The sequence below is a fragment of the Mizuhopecten yessoensis genome, unplaced genomic scaffold (genome assembly GCF_002113885.1).
Source record: "Mizuhopecten yessoensis strain PY_sf001 unplaced genomic scaffold, ASM211388v2 scaffold2383, whole genome shotgun sequence".
Taxonomy (NCBI): Eukaryota; Metazoa; Mollusca; class Bivalvia; order Pectinida; family Pectinidae; genus Mizuhopecten; species Mizuhopecten yessoensis.
The window spans coordinates 84425-105471 of NW_018404519.1; the positions used below are offsets into that span (position 1 = coordinate 84425).

A 21047-nucleotide genomic window follows, 5' to 3' on the forward strand; every position below is an offset into this window, starting at 1 on the left:
GCTATGTTATCACCAGGTTGTTCAGACAGAGGTGGTGAAGACTGGGCACGCCCGTCATAGACACTTTAACTCCTACACCCAGCGCTATGTTATCACCAGGTTGTTCAGACAGAGGTGGTGAAGACTGGGCACGCCTGTCATAGACACTATATCTCCTACACCCAGCGCTATGTTATCACCAGGTTGTTCAGACAGAGGTGGTGAAGACTGGGCAGACCCATCATAGACACTTTAACTCCTACACCCAGCACTATGTCATCATCAGGTTGTTCAGACAGAGGCGGTGAAGACTGGGCACGCCCGTCATAGAGACTTTACCTCCTACACCCAGCGCTATGTCATCACCAGGTTGATCAGGCAGAGGTGTTGAAGGGAAAACTAGGCACGCCCGTCATAGACACTTTAACTCCTACACCCAGCGCTATGTTATCACCAGGTTGTTCAGACAGAGGTGATGAAGACTGGGCACGCCAGTCAGAGACACTTTAACTCCTACACCCAGCACTATGTCATCACCAGGTTGTTCAGACAGAGGTGGTGAAGACTGGGCACGCCAGTCATAGACACTTTATCTCCTACACCCAGCCCTATGTCATCATCAGGTTGTTCAGACAGAGGTGGTGAATACTGGGCAGACCCGTCATACACACTTTATCTCCTACACCCAGCGCTATGTCATCACCAGGTTGTTATCACCAGGTTGTTCAGACAGCGGTGGTGAAGACTAGGCACGCCCGTCAGACACTATATAGTCACCAGGTTGTTCAGACAGAGGTGGGGAAGACTGGGCAGACCCGTCAGAGACACTTTACCTCCTACACCCAGCGCTATGTTATCACCAGGGTGTTCAGACAGAGGTGGTGAAGACTACGCACGCCCGTCAGACACTATATCGCCTACACCCAGTTCTATGTCATCATCAGGTTGTTCAGACAGAGGTGGTGAAGACTAGGCACGCCCGTCAGACACTATATCGCCTACACCCAGTGCTATGTCATCATCAGGTTGTTCAGACAGAGGCTGTGAAGACTGGGCACGCCCGTCATAGACACTTTATCTCCTACACCCAGCGCTATGTTATCACCAGGTTGTTCAGACAGAGGTTCTGAAGACTGGGCACGCCCGTCATAGACACTTTAACTCCTACACCCAGCGCTATGTTATCACCAGGTTGTTCAGACAGAGGTGGTGAAGACTGGGCAGACCCGTCATACACACTTTATCTCCTACACCCAGCGCCATGTCATCACCAGGTTGATCAGGCAGAGGTGGTGAAGACTGGGCAGACCCGTCACAGACACTTTATCTCCTACACCCAGCGCTATGTTATCACCAGGTTGTTCAGACAGAGGCGGGTTAGACTGGGCAGACCCGTCATAGACACTTTAGCTCCTACACCCAGCGCTATTCATAGACACTATATCTCCTACACCCAGCACTATGTCATCACCAGGTTGTTCAGACAGAGGCTGTGAAACACTTTATCTCCTACACCCAGCGCTATTCATAGACACTATATCTCCTACACCCAGCGCTATGTCGTGACCAGGTTGTTCAGAGAGAGGGGGTGAAGACTGGGCAGACCCATCATAGACACTTTAACTCCTACACCCAGCTGTTCAGACAGAGGTGGTGAAGACTGGGCACTCCCGTCATAGACACTTTATCTCCGACACCCAGCGCTATGTTATCACCAGGTTGCTCAGACAGAGGTGGTGAAGACTGGGCAGGCCCGTCATAGACACTTTATCTCCTACACCCAGCTCTATGTCATCACCAGGTTAATCAGACAGAGGTGGTGAAGACTGGGCAGACCCGTCATACACACTTTATCTCCTACACCCAGCACTATGTCATCACCAGGTTAATCAGACAGAGGGGGTGAAGACTGGGCAGACCCGTCATACACACTTTATCTCCTACACCCAGCGCTATGTCATCACCAGGTTAATCAGATAGAGGTGGTGAAGACTGGGCAGACCCGTCAGAGACACTTTAACTCCTACACCCAGCGCTATGTCATCACCAGGTTAATCAGACAGAGGTGGTGAAGACTGGGCACACCCGTCAGAGACACTTTATCTCCTACACCCAGCGCTATGTCATCACCAGGTTGTTCAGACAGAGGTGGAGAAGACTGGGCACGCCCGTCATTGACACTTTATCTCCTACCCCCAGCACTATGTCATCACCAGGTTGATCAGGCAGAGGTGGTGAAGACAGGGCACGCCTGTCATAGACACTTTATCTCCTACACCCAGCACTATGTCATCACCAGGTTGATCAGGCAGAGGTGGTGAAGACAGGGCACGCCTGTCATAGACACTTTATCTCCTACACCCAGCGCTATGTCATCACCTGGTTGTTCAGACAGAGGTGGTGAAGACTGGGCACGCCAGTCATAGACACTTTACCTCCTACACCCAGCACTATGTCACCACCAGGTTGATCAGGCAGAGGTGGTGAAGACAGGGCACGCCCGTCATAGACACTTTATCTCCTACACCCAGCGCTATGTCATCACCGGGTTGTTCAGACAGAAGTGGTGAAGACCGGGCATGCCCGTCATACACTTTATCTCCTACACCCAGCGCTTTGTCATCACCAGGTTGATCAGACAAAGGTGGTGAAGACTGGGCACGCCAGTCATAGACACTTTAACTCCTACACCCAGCGCTATGTCATCACCAGGTTGTTCAGACAGAGGTGGTGAAGACTGGACACGCCCATGATAAACACGATATCTCCTACTGCCAACATCACACTTCTAACATAGACAACGAGAGGCCCAGAGGGCCTGTATTGCTCACCTGAATATCTAAGCAATCACGGCAAAATATTCTCCGAATGAGATCCAAGGGAACATGCCAAACCCCAAGGCCAATCCTTGAAGTATATCTGTATTAGATTTTTCATGCCCAGCAATTTTATGTATGTTTTTTGGGTGGAGATCTCAACTGTTTCCAAGCTGATACTCAGAAACTATAAATTATCACAGTTGCCGTCTAGCTTTTTTGTGCTAGTGACTTTCTCTTCAGCTCAGTTGGTATCTAGACTGGTCGACTGGGAAGTTGTCAGTCAATATAGTTAAATAATCATTCAAAAACAGTCCCTCTGTTATATAGCTGGTATTGTTATATTTTAATCAACATTTACAGTTCAAACTGTTTACAATACTAACTTGTGATTAAAGCTTAAATAAATACTTTCCAGATTTGCCCTGAAATTTATTTGTTTATGATTCGCTACAGAATAATTACAATTTTTTAATTAATTTTAACGTTAGATTTGAAAAAGGAAATGACTAAATGTTGTTCTCTTGCTGTTAAACATATAAATTTAAGTTGTGGTTAATATTATCTCAATTTCATATTTTCATTTAATTGACACAAACTCTATTTATAGTATATTCATGTTCAACGTAAATGCCAGACTGAGTCAGCGAATATAGTTAAAGATTTTTTTTGATTTTTTTTTAAATCATATAATTACTTTCAATTATCACCTGATGTCTAAAATCAGCCTAATACGTATACGTTTTTGATGGTTAATCGAAATAAAAAGTTGACATACACTTGTAACAGGAAAGAGAATAGTGTGCTTCCACCGGGGATCGAACCCTCGATCTCCAGGTTCCTAGTCGGACGCTCTACCACTGAGCTAGCTCGAAGCTAGAAGGCGACCTTAATCCTATGTACAATTGAACCCTGCCACACTACTCCCCCCTTTTTAAATGTGTTCGCCCTCGAACACCACAACCCAGGTTCTAACTCCCTGTCACCACAGGGAGGGCCACGGACACCATTTGTAACAGGAAAGAGAATAGTGTGCTTCCACCGGGGATCGAACCCTCGATCTCCAGGTTCCTAGTCGGACGCTCTACCACTGAGCTAAAGGGAAATTCCCCCTAGCTCGAAGCTAGAAGGCGACCTTAATCCTATGTACAATTGAACCCTGCCACACTACTCCCCCCTTTTTAAATGTGTTCGCCCTCGAACACCACAACCCAGGTTCTAACTCCCTGTCACCACAGGGAGGGCCACGGACACCATTTGTAACAGGAAAGAGAATAGTGTGCTTCCACCGGGGATCGAACCCACGATCCCAAGGTTCCTAGTCGGACGCTCTACCACTGAGCTAAAGGGAAATTCCCCCTAGCTCGAAGCTAGAAGGCGACCTTAATCCTATGTACAATTGAACCCTGCCACACACTTAAATTGTTTCAGCAACATCCAATTTAATTTTCATTTGCTACATCTTAATGATTTATAACATCAATATGTCGTTCTTTATTTCACATTGTGGGAGACAGATAACAAAACACTAATTATATATGTTCCTCTAAATAACTTCATAATTACATCAATATTAAAAAAGTATATTAATTGAACAAAGATCTCAATAACATCTTGATCTAAATGTAATCCCAACTACTTGCCATCCGCGTGGTCATCATGATTAATTATTCACAAGCCAATGAATGCACACACATACATGAATGTATGGGCTACCCATTTACTTCTCATAATAATATTGATTTTTTTCCCCGTCTCAGAATCATCAATGAAAATTAGAAAAATAAGACTTTACCTCCTTTTTAACGGCTCGCAAAAGCTTCTGCCGGTTTTCTATTTCTGAAAATAAAAGTAAACCACAATAAATGGACATGAAAGATAAGGAATTCCATTTTAAATCGGCTGTCATTGGTTTCATAGACTTACCGTTGGCCGTCATCTTGCCAATCTCCTGCTTCAGCAACTCGACCTAACAACCGCCAATGGGGATCTCTCCGCCGCTCACTGAAAGTCACGATATTTGCAAATAACAACACTCATATTTACAGGGATATCGCGATAACGAATCACAATTGATATCCTTGTATCATCCAAATCTTAAATTCTGTAAACGAACAAGTGTATTTCGATGACCATATTGTCAGGTAATGCGCACTATATGACGTTTGACCCTGATGTCATTTCAGTATCCTTGTGCGGAAGTGAAACCACACAGTAATTGTTTACATTAGCAAATATACTTATGCTCATTGTCATCATTTTCAGATTATGAAATCGATATCTGTGTAACATCATTGTATATTTTGTTTCTCGATATTTTAGATATATCACTTAAATTATAAATAAATGTCTTTCTAATTTTGAGGGATCCTATATTACTTGTGTTTACAATTTCACTTTCAATTTACATCTTTACTTACCAAACTCACAAAGCTTAATGTAACGAACAAAATTAACTGCAATCTTCATTTTTTATTCAATGATTTTGAATATTATTTTTATGATTGAAATTTGAATTATTTTGATCTCAAATAATTTATTGGAAATAATTTTACATAAATGACAGCTCCCAAAGATACTTCCTGTTAAAATGTCTGCAGCCGGTCACCTGTCGACTGGAAAGATAAATCTCAGTCTACTGCGTGACTTCTACAGAAGAGAACTCCTAGAGTCACTGGATAGATGTTCAGGAACAAAGGTATCATGCATAAATGAGTAAACATGTCTTAGGTGTTCAATTCGTCCTAAAGATAACATGTTTGAGATAAGGGGTGGTGCTTGACAATCCCTCTGTCCCTCCCAACACATACATTTGTACAAGAACTGGTTTCTCGGGTTATGCCACTGTCCATACAGTATTTGGGTTATAAAATGGAAATGGCTCATACCCCAACGCTATACCATATAAACAATTACCGAATATGGCCATAACTCTTATATGAATGAGATCCCCACCATATACGCCACATTATGAAATAGTAATTCAGGTATCAAATCTAATACAGATATGCTACCATGAGGATTGGCTTTGGGGGTCTGCTCAAACCCTGGTAACATTGTAGTGGAACTGGACTGGGTGGATCGTCGGCGACCAGGTAACTCAATTGATAGAGTATCCGTCTAGAGTTAGGAGGTTCCCGGGTTTGAACCACGGTCCATTTTTCCTCCTGTTACAATGCCAACTGTGGTCAACCCATGTTTCAAGCATTTGGTGTTTTCTTGACAAGAGAATATCCAAACCTGGTTGTAAGTAGTTGTGTTTATGGGGGAAAAGACTTAGAAAAAGGAGGGAGGAATGTAGTGGGACTGAGCTTGGTTGTTCGTCAGCGATAGGTAGATCAATTATTAGAGCGTGTCACTCTAGTGTTTGGAGGGTCCCGGGTTTGAGCCCCAGTCTGATCGTGCATTTTCCTCTCCTGTTACAATATATCTATGAAAATGGTTGAGATCCCCAAGCCTTTAATCAGATACACAATTGGTGGGCATGAAGAGATGAATACAATCATGCTACCAGAAGAATGACCTTTGGGTTATAATTAGCCCCCACTCTTATGTAATTTGCCCCAGGGTCATTACATGGCAATATTTGAGATCCCCACCCTATATAACAATATATACAAATTTACAATTGCATAGCATGAAGATTTGGATAGCGAAACAGGTCCTCTGTGCCTCTTGTTGTTCACTTGTCCCTATATGCATCATAGGAGCAACTGTACTGACCGCGTTGGGAAAAAAGGTTTTTTCAATTGTCTAGATTGATAAAATACCATTAAAAAGTTGTCTTTTGTTAGTTAATTTGTGTTCTCCATTTCCTTGCCCATTATTTAGAGACTTTTTTTTATTTTATGATTTTTTAGCAGACAGTCATCAGTGTAAAAAAAAAGACTGATGATGTTAAAAATCAAACAAGTTGGGAATTCCCTTGACTTTACCAGAATTGCTTTGCATTTGTGAGATTCCTTTTCATGTTATGCTTGAATACACTCACTTTCAAGATTGAAAACAGCTTAACCTAGTGTTCATAATAAAAACGATTTTGTTGAGCACACTTTTTGAAGCTTTTGATAGATCAAGAGCTACCAAAATGTCAACACATGAAAAGCTGTTTATAATAAAGGACAGTTTAGGGAATTACCAATTCAGTGCATGACATAGTTTTAATATTGAAGGCAATAACTCTGACAACTTTATTGAAGCTTTCCATTTGCATTGATTACTTTACTATATATACTAAAATCTACTAGCCATGGGTATATACTATATACTAAAAGAAGTAAATGTCACATGTTACTATAGAAATAATAAAATGCATTTCCAGAAGATATTGAAGCTTTCCATTGACGTCAATAAATATATACTAGGGTTGTCAACAGTTAACCAGTTACTCGGAAGACCAAAACCTGAATACCAAAATCAATAACTGAATAGTCGGACATTTATTTACTCCTTGGGGACCCCATGATTCCCTGGCTTAGACCTACAAATTGTCTATAGATCAAAATCGGATAGTTTCGTAATAAAAAGAGGCCGTATGGGCCTGAATTGCTCACCTGGTATCAATCTCACACTTGTAATCTTATAAGTGACTAAAATACAGCTACAGACAAAATAACAGGGTTTGATTCAAACAAATCTATTAAAGGACTTAAACATATGACCCCTGTGACCTTCAAAGTCAAACAAGGACATCAAGTTGAACAGACCTTGTAGCCTTTCATTCCAGCATGCTTCTGGCCAAAAATCATCACCCTACACATTTGGTTATTCAGAAGTTGTTTAAAGATTTCAACATATCTGACCCCTGTTTCCTTGAATATGAGTCAAGGTTATTAATTTTTAACAAACTTGGTAGCCCTTTATTCCAGCATGAAATTTCAAAATCGTCGATTGTAGTTTACCAGAAAATCGTAAATCTGTGTGATCCATGTGATGGTTCAGTTTGATATCATTCTTACACATTTTGTTTTTAATTTGAGCACCTTTTTTCTATGAAACATTCCTTCTGTATTGCAATATATTCTGATACACATCAGGCATAGTGTGACACCCCTAACTATTACAGATTTGCATCAGCCGACATTTAGTCATTCTGTCGTGTGGCATGTCTGCCTTCTGGGACATTTGTTGGATGGATACCATTATAATTTCCGGTTTGTTTTCCTGTTCCAGGCTTTGGTTTGGGATGATGCATTGACTGGAGCATTCGGACTAATAGCAGAATACTCCTTGTTGAAGGCAAGTATATATAGACTTACAGACTGTGATTTATGTTTATCAAATTGGAGGGAAATTTAACATGTCACAGGATTTTGGCGTCATGTAAACATTTTTTATTAGAAGCTATGTAAGGTGTAATTTTTGATGCAGCAGTGACAAAATATATTGATACCTTTTGAAAATCATTTCCCTAGTGTGTGGATGTTACTGGACAGATAGGGATCGAAAAGTTGTGATTTGAACTAGAATATTCCAGCTGGTCACTTCTCTTATTACACACATGTCATGGCTGTCAGTTGTTCACACCATGTTTTGGTCCTGAGAAAGGTGTTTATTTCATTTTTTTCATTCATCTGAGTCAGTATATAAGTATGAAATATCATTATATTATAAAGGTTCTGATCTTGTGAAAAGCCAAAATTTTCTACTGACTAACTTTTTTGAGCCCTACCTTATTTCAAAAAGGAGAATATGAGAAAATAAAAAATATAAAGAAAATGATATTATGTCCATGTGCTCGTTTATTTCTGCCAAGGCGGTCAAACATACAAATTTTACATATGTGATTTCTTATAAGAAGTGTGGTATTAGAAATCTATACATGTTTACACAAAATTGAAAAAAAAGTATTTTCTCCTAAATTGTGAAGGTGGAAAAGTCTTCATATTACAAAAGCAGTTCAGGTTACCCCTACCTCAGATTTTTAGCTTACAAAATCCTCATTTTTCCACCGATATTTGCTGATTGAACAATTCACATTAAATGTTCTGATGACGAACTGTTCTCAATATTCACTAGATTGAAAGAAAATATGTTTATTTTCTTAAAACAGTCAATCAAAGGGGGGGGGGGGGTCATTGTGCTTCTCTTTTTGCTGGATTTTTTTTCCCAGTTATTTTTCAACATTTGCGAATCAAAAAACAAAGGGCTTCAGCTGATATAAATGAGTAATAAAATACTAATATTGTATAATTCCCCACTTTGTCACATAATGTTTTCATAATTTTGAACATTATAAACGTGTACAGCAAAAATCAACTTACTACAATTGAAAATGGCAATGCCATGATAATTTTTGTGATTACCAATCAAGTGTCAAAAAAAGTAAAATGTTGACGTTGCGTGGAGCATAAGAAATTAACATTTCAAAATGGCCGCCAAATGGGTCACTTCTTTAAAAACTAGCAGAAAAAGTATTGCAGGAAATACGTTTTGAGTTTTTTGACACGTATTTCAGATGCAAGTTTGTTTTTAGAATTGATCATAATTTGTGAAATTTAATAAAAACCTGTTACACTGGATCAAAATAAGATTTTAACATGATTTAAACCTCAAAAGAGCAGATCCTTTAGGTAACACTTTGAAGAAACCATGAAATCTGCCTTTCAGTCATACATCAATAAGAAGTAAGAACTAAACAGTTGAATTGAATTTGGAAAAAGTTGTCTGATAAAACCCCCACTATTGCACTGATTTGTACCATGGCTAATATGATATGAACTCTGTGTTTAGATCTACATAACTGTAACAACTACATGTCAGTCTGTTGATTGTCATACAATCTGTGACCCTTTAGTGAATGCTGTTTTCAACATTTCAGGAACATGAGGTGGAAAAGATGTTCCCCCTGCGGTCCTCAGGCCTCCCTCCCTCCAATGTGCAGAACATCATTTTTGTCACACGGCCAAAACTTAGCCTCATGGAGCAGATTGCACAAAATTTACTGCAGTAGGTGTTTTTGAAAAAATGCTCAAAGTTCTATTTAAAAAAGATAAACATATCTTTTTGAAAACAGAACAAATCACAAAGAGTAATTATTGATCCGATTACCCCAGTAATATTACTACTTATGTAATTGTATGACCTTTATAAAATTAAATAGTGTGTATTTATAGATTGGCAAATCTGTAAATGTTTCTATTTATATCTAATTAAAAAAAGGATTGTGTAATCCTATATTTTATCTTTTAGACTCATTACTCATTTACTGTTTTTTCTATTTCAGAGAAGAACAAAAGGGAGGATTTAGAAAGGATTATCATATCATCTTTGTTCCCAGAAGAAGTTTGCTATGTGACAAAAAACTCAAGGTGACATTTTGGCATATATTTAGTGAAATGAATATATGATTGCAATTAGGAATCCTATTGCTTGTTTGATATATGTCTCAGTCTGAAAATTAAGTGGACGATTTATTTTGTACTTGTGAATGGTAGGTCGTTTGATTGTCAGTTTTTTTAAATGTATTGGTTTCTATTTTGCGGACCAGTTCAGACATGTGTTACAATGTTCTACTTACTCAAGTCTTTATTGGATCTTTTTTCTTTAGGAGATGGGAGTGTACGGTACGATAACAAACTTTGAGGAATTCCAACTCTCTCTCATTCCTTTTGATTCTGATCTACTTTCCATGGAAATGGAGTCTTCGTTTAGGGTAAGAAACCAAGCTGAGGTCAAATCCTCTTGGATTAATTTTTGATGGCGATAAAGTTTGACCTACATACTTTGTTCTTGTGACTTCAGTTTGACCTACATTACTACAGTGATTTGTGATGATACATGTTTACCTCCCTGCCAGTATTTGTATAGCTATAATTGAACTTAATTACTGTACATGTATTTGTGTTACTACAATAAATCATATTTTATATACAACTAACACACAAGAAACAGTTAACCTGTTTATTACTCTTGTTAGCAACATATTTACGTACAGTTATACATTTGGCGCATCAGGGGCTACTCACTCCAACAATTTTATTACCATATATTTAATACGCTAGACTGGGGATATTGAGAGAGGCAGCTAGACTCTGAAAATGTCTTCAGAGAAGCACCTACACAGCCCAGAGAAGTGAGCAGCTAGACTCTGAAAATGTCTCCAGAGAAGTGACTAGACTCTGGTTGTGAACACTCCTAGAGAAGTCATGATGAGAGCAGCTAGACTCCTGTGATACAAGAGAAGCCGCATCCCCACACTAATATAAAACTATGTTGAGATTGGGGGTGAATTCCCCTAGAATTTAAAGCCAAAATTGAATGAATGTGTAATACGAGTATTACACAGGAGTGAGAGCCATATATAAAGTTGTGTTAATTAAAAGTTGATTTCTATTGCTATATTTGTGTTGCTACAATTTGACCTCTATTGCTATATTTGTGTTGCTACAATTTGACCTCTATTGCTATATTTGTGTTACTACGATTTGACTTCTATTGCTGTTTTTGTGTTGCTACGATTTGACCTCTATTGCTGTATTTGGGTTGCTATGATTTGACTGATTGCTGTATTTGTGTTGCTAGGATTTGACCTCTATTGCTGTATTTGTGTTGGTATGATTTGACTGATTGCCATATTTGTGTTGCTACCATTTGACTGATTGCTATATTTGTGTTGCTACCATTTGACTGATTGCTATATCTGTGTTGCTACAGGAGTGTTACCTGGAGAACGACTTTACATCAATGCACTACGCAGCACAGTCCCTAATGACTTTACAAGCTCTGTATGGTATCATACCTAACATCTGTGGCAAAGGAGACTGTGCCAAGGTAAATGCTACCACTGAAACTATTGATGTAAACTTTAACTCTTAACTCTTTTTAGGTTTAGTGTTAAGAAAAAAATATTTTCAAATTTTCCTTATATGGTCTTGTGCAGGCAATTTCAATTTGTTTGGTATATCAGTTTATGATGGTGACCATAATCTCTCATTAATTGAGCCTGTCATTGACAACTGTAGAACATCAGAGCCTTTCAGGTTGAAATTAAACATGGTAATTGGTGTTACACTTCATCATTTGGTCCTGAACAATGTTTGGTACTAGGTTTTAATAATGAGCATTTAATGCAATATCATCATAAAATATCTTAAACTATTTCAGTACTACAAAATGGATTTTTTTCCTTCAAACTTTGTGCCTAAGATGAATGATATATTTTCCTATTTTAAGATAAGAGATTCAACTGTGTAATCATCTTGAGTTTTCACCTTATTCAGCACATTGTGGATATGATGCTGCGTATGAGGAGAGAACTTGGTGGTCGTGAGCCACAGATCACACCTCAAATAGATAACCTGCTCATCCTTGATCGTAATGTGGATCTACTAACACCCCTCCTCTCACAGCTTACCTATGAGGGGCTCATAGACGAGATGTTTGGTATCAACAACAGTAAGCAATGTCAATTCTCCCTGTCATAGTTTACCTATGAGGGGCTCATAGACGAGATGTTTGGTATCAACAACAGTAAGCAATGTCAATTCTCCCTGTCATAGTTTACCTACGAGGGGCTCATAGACGAGATGTTTGGTATCAACAACAGTAAGCAATGTCAATTCCCCCCGTCATAGTTTACCTATGAGGGGCTCATAGACGAGATCTTTGGTATCAACAACAGTAAGCAATGTCAATTCTCCCCGTCATAATTTACCTATGAGGGGCTCATAGACGAGATATTTGGTATCAACAACAGTAAGCAATGTCAATTCGCCCCGTCATAGTTTACCTATGAGGGGCTCATGGATGCGATTTATAAAAAAAAATCTTGATATCTCAGTAAATATTCTAAATCATCACTATATAACGAAGAGTTAATTATTAATTTCTTTGATATAAAAAAAAATAAACTTGGTAATGAATGTTAAATATGCAAAAAAAGAAAACTGACTTTTTGTGTTCCATTGATTTATTTCAACTTTCTTTTTAGCCAGTGTAAAACTTCCCCCAGAAAAGTTCCAGACCGGAAATCAACAACAGGAAGATCCTCAGGGAGTCTCCTCCGAGCCTAAAAAGGTCATCCTCAACTCTCTCGACGAACTGTATGCTGACCTCCGCGACAAAAACTTCAATGCTGTAGGATCCATTGTTAGTAAAAAGGCAAAGGTTATCACGGCAGAATTTGATGTAAGTGTCTACTGATAGAAAACTAATGTTTAGGTCCTCTTGGGTTCTTATTAATGCCCTCTAAATATCCTTGATACTTCAGGGGTTACGCTCACTTTCACTCTCTGCACCCCTGGAATATGTCATAGCAAAATTGAAGGCACGTGGCTAGCTATTTGACTGGTCTCTGGTTAAAAACAACTAACCAAAAGCTTGGCTGATTCTTTGAAGATTACAGAGGAGCAATACCTGACTGCAAAGTAAGTCAATTTTACCATTAGGCAACTGCTATGACATATTCCAGGGGTGCAGAGAGCGTAAGTGAGCGTAACCCCTGGAATATTGTGGTTGTCTCATGTGCCCATCAGGAGCCAGAAATTGAATATACATGTAACTGTTTTGTTGTGTGAATTATTTCACCAGCACCAAACACGTGATTTTATGTTAAGCTGTCTCTCTATTGTGTTTTTTTATTGTTTCATCAGGAGCGACATACTGCAAAAACTGTGAGTGAGATGAAACAGTTTGTATCTAAGCTTCCCCATTTACAGCAAGTCAGGGCATCACTCTCCACACGTAAGTTATCACACTCACAGGAATCAATCAAATACCCCATATCAGTATTGACACCCTAATTAATTCAACCTTATCAGGTTCCCAATCCTCGATATCCAGGGGTTACACTCACTTTCTGCACCCCTGGATTTGCTATGACATATTCCTGGGTGTAGAGAGCGAAAGTGAGCATAACCCCTGGATATCGAGGATGCAGGTTCCCTGATCAGAAATGAAAAAGTATCTGGTCACTTGCTTGACCACACAGGTTTGCTCCTACATTAAGACACCCTGCTCACTTACATCTGGGCCAACAAGATAAAAGACAGTTCATATTCAATTAAATTAAATTGAAATAAAAAAAAAATCTTGAGAACATTACAGGCGGTATTCTAAATATATTAGAAATCCTAGCAAACTGCTCCAACGTATGAATTTTATGGCATCAAACACCTTCAATGGCTCTAAAATAGTAAATCTGATGTTTTCATTATTGTTATTACTGTTCTGCTGTTACAGACACGTCCATTGCTGAGTTGGTGAAGGAGGCCACGGATACGGATGAGTTTATGGACTCATTACGCTGTCAACAAGGTAGCTCCCTTATACATGTATTACACTAGGGAACACTTAACTCCAGCACTCGCTGCTTTCTAGTACCGCGGTATATCTGATTTTACTCTTTATCTTGTCTCTTCAAATTACAGATTTTATCAGTTTTACTGCTCTGGAATTCTGTAACTAACATGTATCAGATACCAATTACTTTCTTGTCAAGCAGCAAGTTTTATATAAAAATGTGTTTGGCTTATCTGATTGTCATAATGTTTTAGTATTAATAAATATACAACATTTGATATAGCGCCCTATCTAGCTAGCATAAACCACTCTAAAGTGCTTTACAGTATATAGATATACAATTAATACAATTAGCATATACATTAATCAATACAATTTTTGAGGAATTTGCTATCAGGCGCTAACTACTAGTTCTATGCCACCTGGCTAATATCTCCCTATGTGTGTATGCCTGCGTTTGTGCTGGAGATGTAATTAATCTGAAAAAAATTAATCAGCTCAATCATATTGTTTTCTTCATTTACAGAATTTATCAATGGTGTGGATACTGACAAGATCCATCCGTATATAGAGGACTGTATGGGTAGACAGGAGCCAATCAATAAGGTTAGGTATTATAACGAGTACAGGATGTACTCTGTAAGGCTGATAGGTGTGTATCAGACTGTCTAACGATCAATAAGGTTAGGTATTATAACAAGTACAGGATGTACTCTGTAAGGCAGATAGGCGTGTACCAGACTGTCTAATGATCAATAAGGTTAGGTATTATAACAAGTACAGGATGTACTCTGTAAGGCAGATAGGCGTGTATCAGACTGTCTAATGATCAATAAGGTTAGGTATTATAACAAGTACAGGATGTACTCTGTAAGGCAGATAGGCGTGTATCAGACTGTCTAATGATCAATAAGGTTAGGTATTATAACAAGTACAGGATGTACTCTGTAAGGCAGATAGGCGTGTATCAGACTGTCTAATGATCAATAAGGTTAGGTATTATAACAAGTACAGGATGTACTCTGTAAGGCAGATAGGCGTGTATCAGACTGTCTAATGATCAATAAGGTTAGGTATTATAACAAGTACAGGATGTACTCTGTAAGGCAGATAGGCGTGTATCAGACTGTCTAACGATCAATAAGGTTAGGTATTATAAAGGGTACAGGATGTACTCTGTAAGGCAGATAGGCGTGTATCAGACTGTCTAATGATCAATAAGGTTAGGTATTATAAAGGGTACAGAATTTACTCTGTAAGGCAGATAGGTGTGTATCAGACTGTCTAACGATCAATAAGGTTAGGTATTATAACGAGTACAGGATGTACTCTGTAAGGCAGATAGGCGTGTATCAGACTGTCTAATGAACAATAAGGTTAGGTATTATAAAGGGTACAGGATGTACTCTGTAAGGCTGATAGGCGTGTATCAGACTGTCTGTTATTGTGAATGAAAGTTTTCCTGGTTTTATATGTCACCCTGGTAAAATACTAGCCACTATCCACTCACTCAGCTAGGGAGAATTTCTCTTTATCTCATTCGGTAAAGTGTAAGACTAGTAAACCAGAGGACAAAATAACCTCTGTTACATATATAAGACTTTTATCCTTGTGTTACAGGTACTACGACTGGTGTGTATACAGTCCTTCTGTAATAACGGACTCAAGCCTAAAGTCCTGGACCACTACAAACGAGAAATTATACAGGTAGCTTCTTAAAGTCTGTTAATACTTGTCTGAAATTTGTATCTAAAACGAAATGCTAATAACTCGTGACATCGTCATCAATTTAAAAACAAAAACTTGAAAAAAAGATAAGAGGTGATCTAGTCTGCTGAACTTTGTTACAGTTTTTTGTTTTCGAACACATGGTTAAATGGTTTTGTTTTCAAACATATGGTTAAATGGTTTTGTGTTTGAACATATGGTTAAGACATATGGTTAAATGGTTTTGTGTTCAAACATATGGTTAAATGGTTTTGTTTTCAGACATATGGTTATGAGCACATGGTTACGCTTATGAACATAGAAAAAGCTGGACTGCTACGTCCCCATGGAAACAGATCATACCCAGCCATAAGGAAATCCATGCGGCTAATAGTTGACGATGTCAATGAGCAGGTATGCTGTGAATGAGACCTTTTTTGTAAAATAATCAATGTGTACATACCAGACTTGTTTGATCAAGTGTTTACCAGAATACTTACCACATTTATACGATACTTTGTAAATTGAGTATTAATTGGAATATTTACCACATAAACACCTGTTGACTAGAACACTTTCATATGTCACAAACCTGTTACCAAAATCTGTTGATCAATGCTTGACTAAGTACTTACCACATAAAAACCTGTTACCAAAATCTGTTGATCAATTATTAACTTAAATACTTAACACATACATACTGCAATTCATTGAGCAAGTGTTAACTAGATCACAGCAGACTTCACATGTAGGAAACATGTCAACTACTGTATTGAGATATCCTCAAACCTCAGATTTCTCCATAAAATGTAATTTTGTTTTGCCTGAGAACTTTCACAACTGAAATTGTTCCTACAAGTGGTATCAGCTAGCTGTCAGATTACTACAGGGCACAGTGTAAAGACATACTTTAACATTAGTAATAATCTAATATCACAAACAATGTACATATTAAACGTGTTGCAATGTTTCAAGACTGACTGGTCCCTTTGTCAAGCTACGACTGAGTGAGTGATTTGTATTGTTTACCTGTACAACGATGTCACAAAATTGTATACTTCTTATGTCACCCGACCTGGGATGTTTTGCCTATCAAATGATATGCTGTATCGAATAGTGAATAGTAATGATCGTCAGCATTTTGATTTTTATATTTGTAAAAGATGATGAGATAAAGTGAACTATCCATGTGTCATAAGCCTTACCAAGTAATGATCTTATATACTGGTACATGTACTCATTGCTGTCTGGTATATGTACATGCAAGTACATGATATGCATGTGTGATGTTTTTGTACACGTATATAAGGGGAGACTGACATGTTTGTACACGTATATAAGGGGAGACTGACATGTTTGTACACGTATATAAGGGGAGACTGACATGTTTGTACACGTATATAAGGGGAGACTGACATGTTTGTACACGTATATAAGGGGAGACTGACATGTTTGTACACGTATATAAGGGGAGACTGACATGTTTGTACACGTATATAAGGGGAGACTGACATGTTTGTACACGTATATAAGGGGAGACTGACATGTTTGTACACGTATATAAGGGGAGACTGACATGTTTGTACACGTATATAAGGGGAGACTGACATGTTTGTACACGTATATAAGGGGAGACTGACATGTTTGTACACGTATATAAGGGGAGACTGACATGTTTGTACACGTATATAAGGGGAGACTGACATGTTTGTACACGTATATAAGGGGAGACTGACATGTAACCCATTATTATTACAGAATCCACATGATATAGCGTATGTATACAGTGGGTTTGCTCCCCTCAGTGCCAGACTGGTACAGTATTATGCACGACCAGGCTGGCGAAGTATCACCGAAGTGCTCAACCTCCTTCCTGGCCCCACCGTGGAGGAGATACAACAGATTCCTGTCGCTCTCCGCAAACGACGTAGGTTTTGTTACTTCAAATTTAAATTTGTACAGAAATTCTTCAATCAGAAAAAAAAATGCATTTAGGTCTAAAACATTTAAAAAAAAAAGTATTGTCTGAAGGGAAATAAGAATTGATTTTATTGAATATGATATATAGATCATATAAAGGATATTCTTGGTTTCTTGATGAATTTGATGAATCAGATATTTCAATTTTACTGTAATACCTTGTATTTCACTGGTAAAAATGTAATGGTATTAATATATTGGAATGTACCGGTAAATGCAAGTCCTATTAAGGTAGCCCAAACCATTTGTTTATTTACCCAGGGAGTTCCATAGGATCTACGCATTCCAGTACTGGGGAGCAGAAGGTCACTCTTGTGTTCTTCCTGGGAGGGGTCACGTATGCAGAAATAGCAGCATTGAGGTTCCTGGCCCAGCAAGACGATGGTTAGTGTTCTTTGTGGATTTGATTAACATCAAACTGAATTCTGAGTTAAACAAGGATGGGTTCCCATGCTGATTCTGTTGCTAATGTATTTAGAACAAAAGTTTGATATCTCACCTTCCTACCCAAATGGAGTTGAAACATTGAAGTTTGTCACTTCAAATTAGTCTGCTGGTTTTGTAAATTATTCTACCCCAGCTTGAACAAGGTCAGGATGTTTACACATCTATTATGCATCCTGTGCATACATGCATGCATGTACAGGATGAATGTCATGCATGTATCCCATAGCTTCTATAGCGTTTTATCCAATGATATTTCATGTAGGAACATGAAACTTGGTAAAAGCTACTTTCTAAACAAGGTCACTTCATAAGTTGGAATAACTTGTGCCTAATCCATTTGCAAATTTCTGCAATAAAATATGTTTAAATCAAGTAATATTTTGACCTCTGACCTCAAACAAGAAAAGAATGTTTCCAGAACATTTGGTATGTGGGAACATCTCAGAAAGAGAAATTGTCAAATACAAAGTCACTAAAATAAATATTTTGTTTTCTGACTTCAATTACGGTCAAAGCTTCATAAGCATTTATCCTCTATTATTTCATATAGGATTATCAAACTTGGTACACGGTTACATTTGAGAGGGTGGATTTGACCTCTGGTCCCAAATAAGGCAAAACAAATTGAAGTGTTTTCCTTTACCATTTCATGTAGGATCAACAGCCCAGTACATGATTACATCTAGGGGAGGCAAAGTATCATTAAGAAAAACTAGGTCACCATGACCTACATTTTGACCTCTCATTTCAAGCAACGAAAAACTGTTTCTGGAGAATTTTCCCGATGCAAAATTATTAATTTCCTATAGGATTATCAGACTTAGTTTGAAAACTTAATGGACTTTTTCAAAATAATTGTGTTCTTGATTTTAACTTCATGAAAACCCAATCAGCTAAAATCATTGGGAACCCATCTTGAATTTGTATCATAAATGCATGTGAACATCCATGTTTGTTTGGACTGGTGCATGTTTTTGCATGTTTTGATGTTAATGTACAAACTTTCCTGTATCATATACTATTCTAACAATCATTCTTAAATATTTTTGTATCCAAATTTATCAGGTGTGTCTCTGTATAACAATCTAGCACTGGTATATGTAGTATTATTATACAATTAGTATCTGCATTGTGATGGAAACAGCTTTCCTCTCTAATTTACTGCAGAAATATGCTTATGCTATTTTCACTTTAACCATTTGGCTTGTTGTTTGTGCATTTCTTCCTTTATCACTATAGATATATATGTCTTGCAGGAGAACAGCTTTGCACGACCTTTTTCCTCTCCTGATTTTAGTTTTTGTGGATTTCTTAGAAGCTTTAATCCTGTGACACCAGGTTTTCATGAAGCGAAGTGAAGCATACTTGTGAAACACTGCAATTACCAAGTCCTAAATACTTCACCTTGCCTTAGATGTCTTATCTCCTGGCACTTTATCCATGTCCTATTTCCTCTCATGAAAAAACTCTATGTCCTATCTCTAACCTCCATGTCCTCTCTAGTGTCACAATATCCCTGTCCCATCCTACATTTGTCCTACTCTCTCCGTGACCTACCTGATTTGTGGATCCCATCACACCAACCAAGAAATCCAGGCTCCAACATGGTGCACTCACATGAACTGGCAGAGCTATGTCGTCTATTTCATGGGCGTGTCCGGATCCATTACAGGTGGGACCGACTACATTGTGGCTACCACACGCATCCTTCATAGCCGTAAATTCATGGACAGTGTCATAGAATGCCCCAAGCCTGTCCGCCTCATCAATGCCCTTCGAGGAATCAACTGAGATTCAGGACAAATATGGCTGTCACCAATGTATGATCGATGACATCTAATTGTCATCATGTTTTGAGTTTGTCGCAGCTGTACAAGCTTTGCATGACATTGGTTTACATTGCTGCTTGCTAATCAAGTCTTATTGGTTATATTAACTTCTTGTTGATGTTTTGTTTCACATTTTTAACTTGTTAAACAAGCTGATGGTATGTAATTCATTATTCAAACTTGCATTGATCTTGTGTGGTAACAATAATTGTTCTATCAAATCTGTCTCCAAACATGTATATGTAATACAAAGACTGTCTTCTTTGTCCATTGTTAAGTTAATAAATGTAACACATTTGTATAACACCCTTAAATAAATGTAACACATTTGTATAACGCCCTTTAATAAATGTAACACATTTGTATAACACTCTGAGTGCCAGTAATTTATATATACTGCCCTTACTTTTATAAATACCCTCTTACTATGCATGGCAAATTTGTAAAAAAAAAAATCTGTAAAATATTTCCAGACATATATAAGACTTTATTTGTCCTGACATTGTTTCTTCTTCTTCGTCTGTAGGAGGGACAGACTACCTGATTGCCACTACAAAAGTTATCAGTGGCACATCCTTTCTCAAGTCTATAGCAGAGGAGCTCTCAGCAGTGAAAATGAATCCGTTTTGATAGGATCGTGTCATATGAGGATTCATATCATCAGAACCTGACTCAACTGCATTGTCAGTAACAGCGGGAAGCTGTCTTCCGGAATGAAGCCACCAGGAACAAGTCGCCACTCATATGGTGCCGATACGTTTTTAGGTACATCTAATCCTGGAATATGTGGTTCAGCTAGCGCTGTGACACCTCCCCCAAATATGAAGAGTTCTGTAATAAGTTAAAATTCTGAATGACAAGATGATCCTTCTTTGTTGGGAGAATCATTGTGGAACTGGAGATATCCATTACATTGTGGAACTGGAGATATCCATTACATTGTGGAACTGGAGATATCCATTACATTGTAGAACTGGAGATATCCATTACATTGTGGAACTGGAGATATCCATTACATTGTGGAACTGGAGATATCCATTACATTGTG

The 21047-nt window shown here is 38.3% G+C and overlaps 2 protein-coding genes across 3 annotated transcripts in view; one reads left to right on the forward strand and one right to left on the reverse strand.

Moving 5' to 3' along the window:
- The window catches only part of LOC110445812 (small G protein signaling modulator 1-like), a 22014-nt gene extending 17057 nt beyond the window's left edge, over window positions 1–4957 (reverse strand). The window contains exons 1-2 of the mRNA XM_021490608.1: window positions 4722–4957; window positions 4591–4634 (exon numbers count right to left, since the gene is read on the reverse strand). Coding sequence (XP_021346283.1) covers window positions 4591–4634; window positions 4722–4734 — 57 coding nt within the window. The 5' untranslated portion in view covers window positions 4735–4957. The remainder of the gene's footprint in view (window positions 1–4590; window positions 4635–4721) is intronic.
- Window positions 4958–5371: 414 nt separating this feature from the next.
- On the forward strand, window positions 5372–21041 carry LOC110445820 (vacuolar protein sorting-associated protein 33A-like). Of its 2 annotated transcripts, XM_021490617.1 has the most exons (17): window positions 5372–5493; window positions 7968–8033; window positions 9616–9743; window positions 10021–10105; window positions 10345–10449; window positions 11451–11567; window positions 12017–12191; window positions 12727–12923; window positions 13388–13478; window positions 13977–14051; window positions 14563–14642; window positions 15657–15743; window positions 16026–16157; window positions 17502–17670; window positions 17985–18107; window positions 19843–19990; window positions 20526–20612. In XM_021490617.1, the coding sequence occupies exons 1-16, from the start codon at window positions 5386–5388 to the stop codon at window positions 19959–19961; spliced, it is 1857 nt and encodes a 618-aa protein (XP_021346292.1). In that variant the 5' UTR covers window positions 5372–5385; the 3' UTR covers window positions 19962–19990; window positions 20526–20612. The 2 variants fall into 2 exon arrangements, with proteins under 2 accessions (XP_021346292.1, XP_021346293.1); XM_021490618.1 differs by lacking the exon at window positions 19843–19990 and having other exon boundaries at window positions 20526–21041.
- The last annotated feature ends 6 nt before the right edge of the window (window positions 21042–21047 follow it).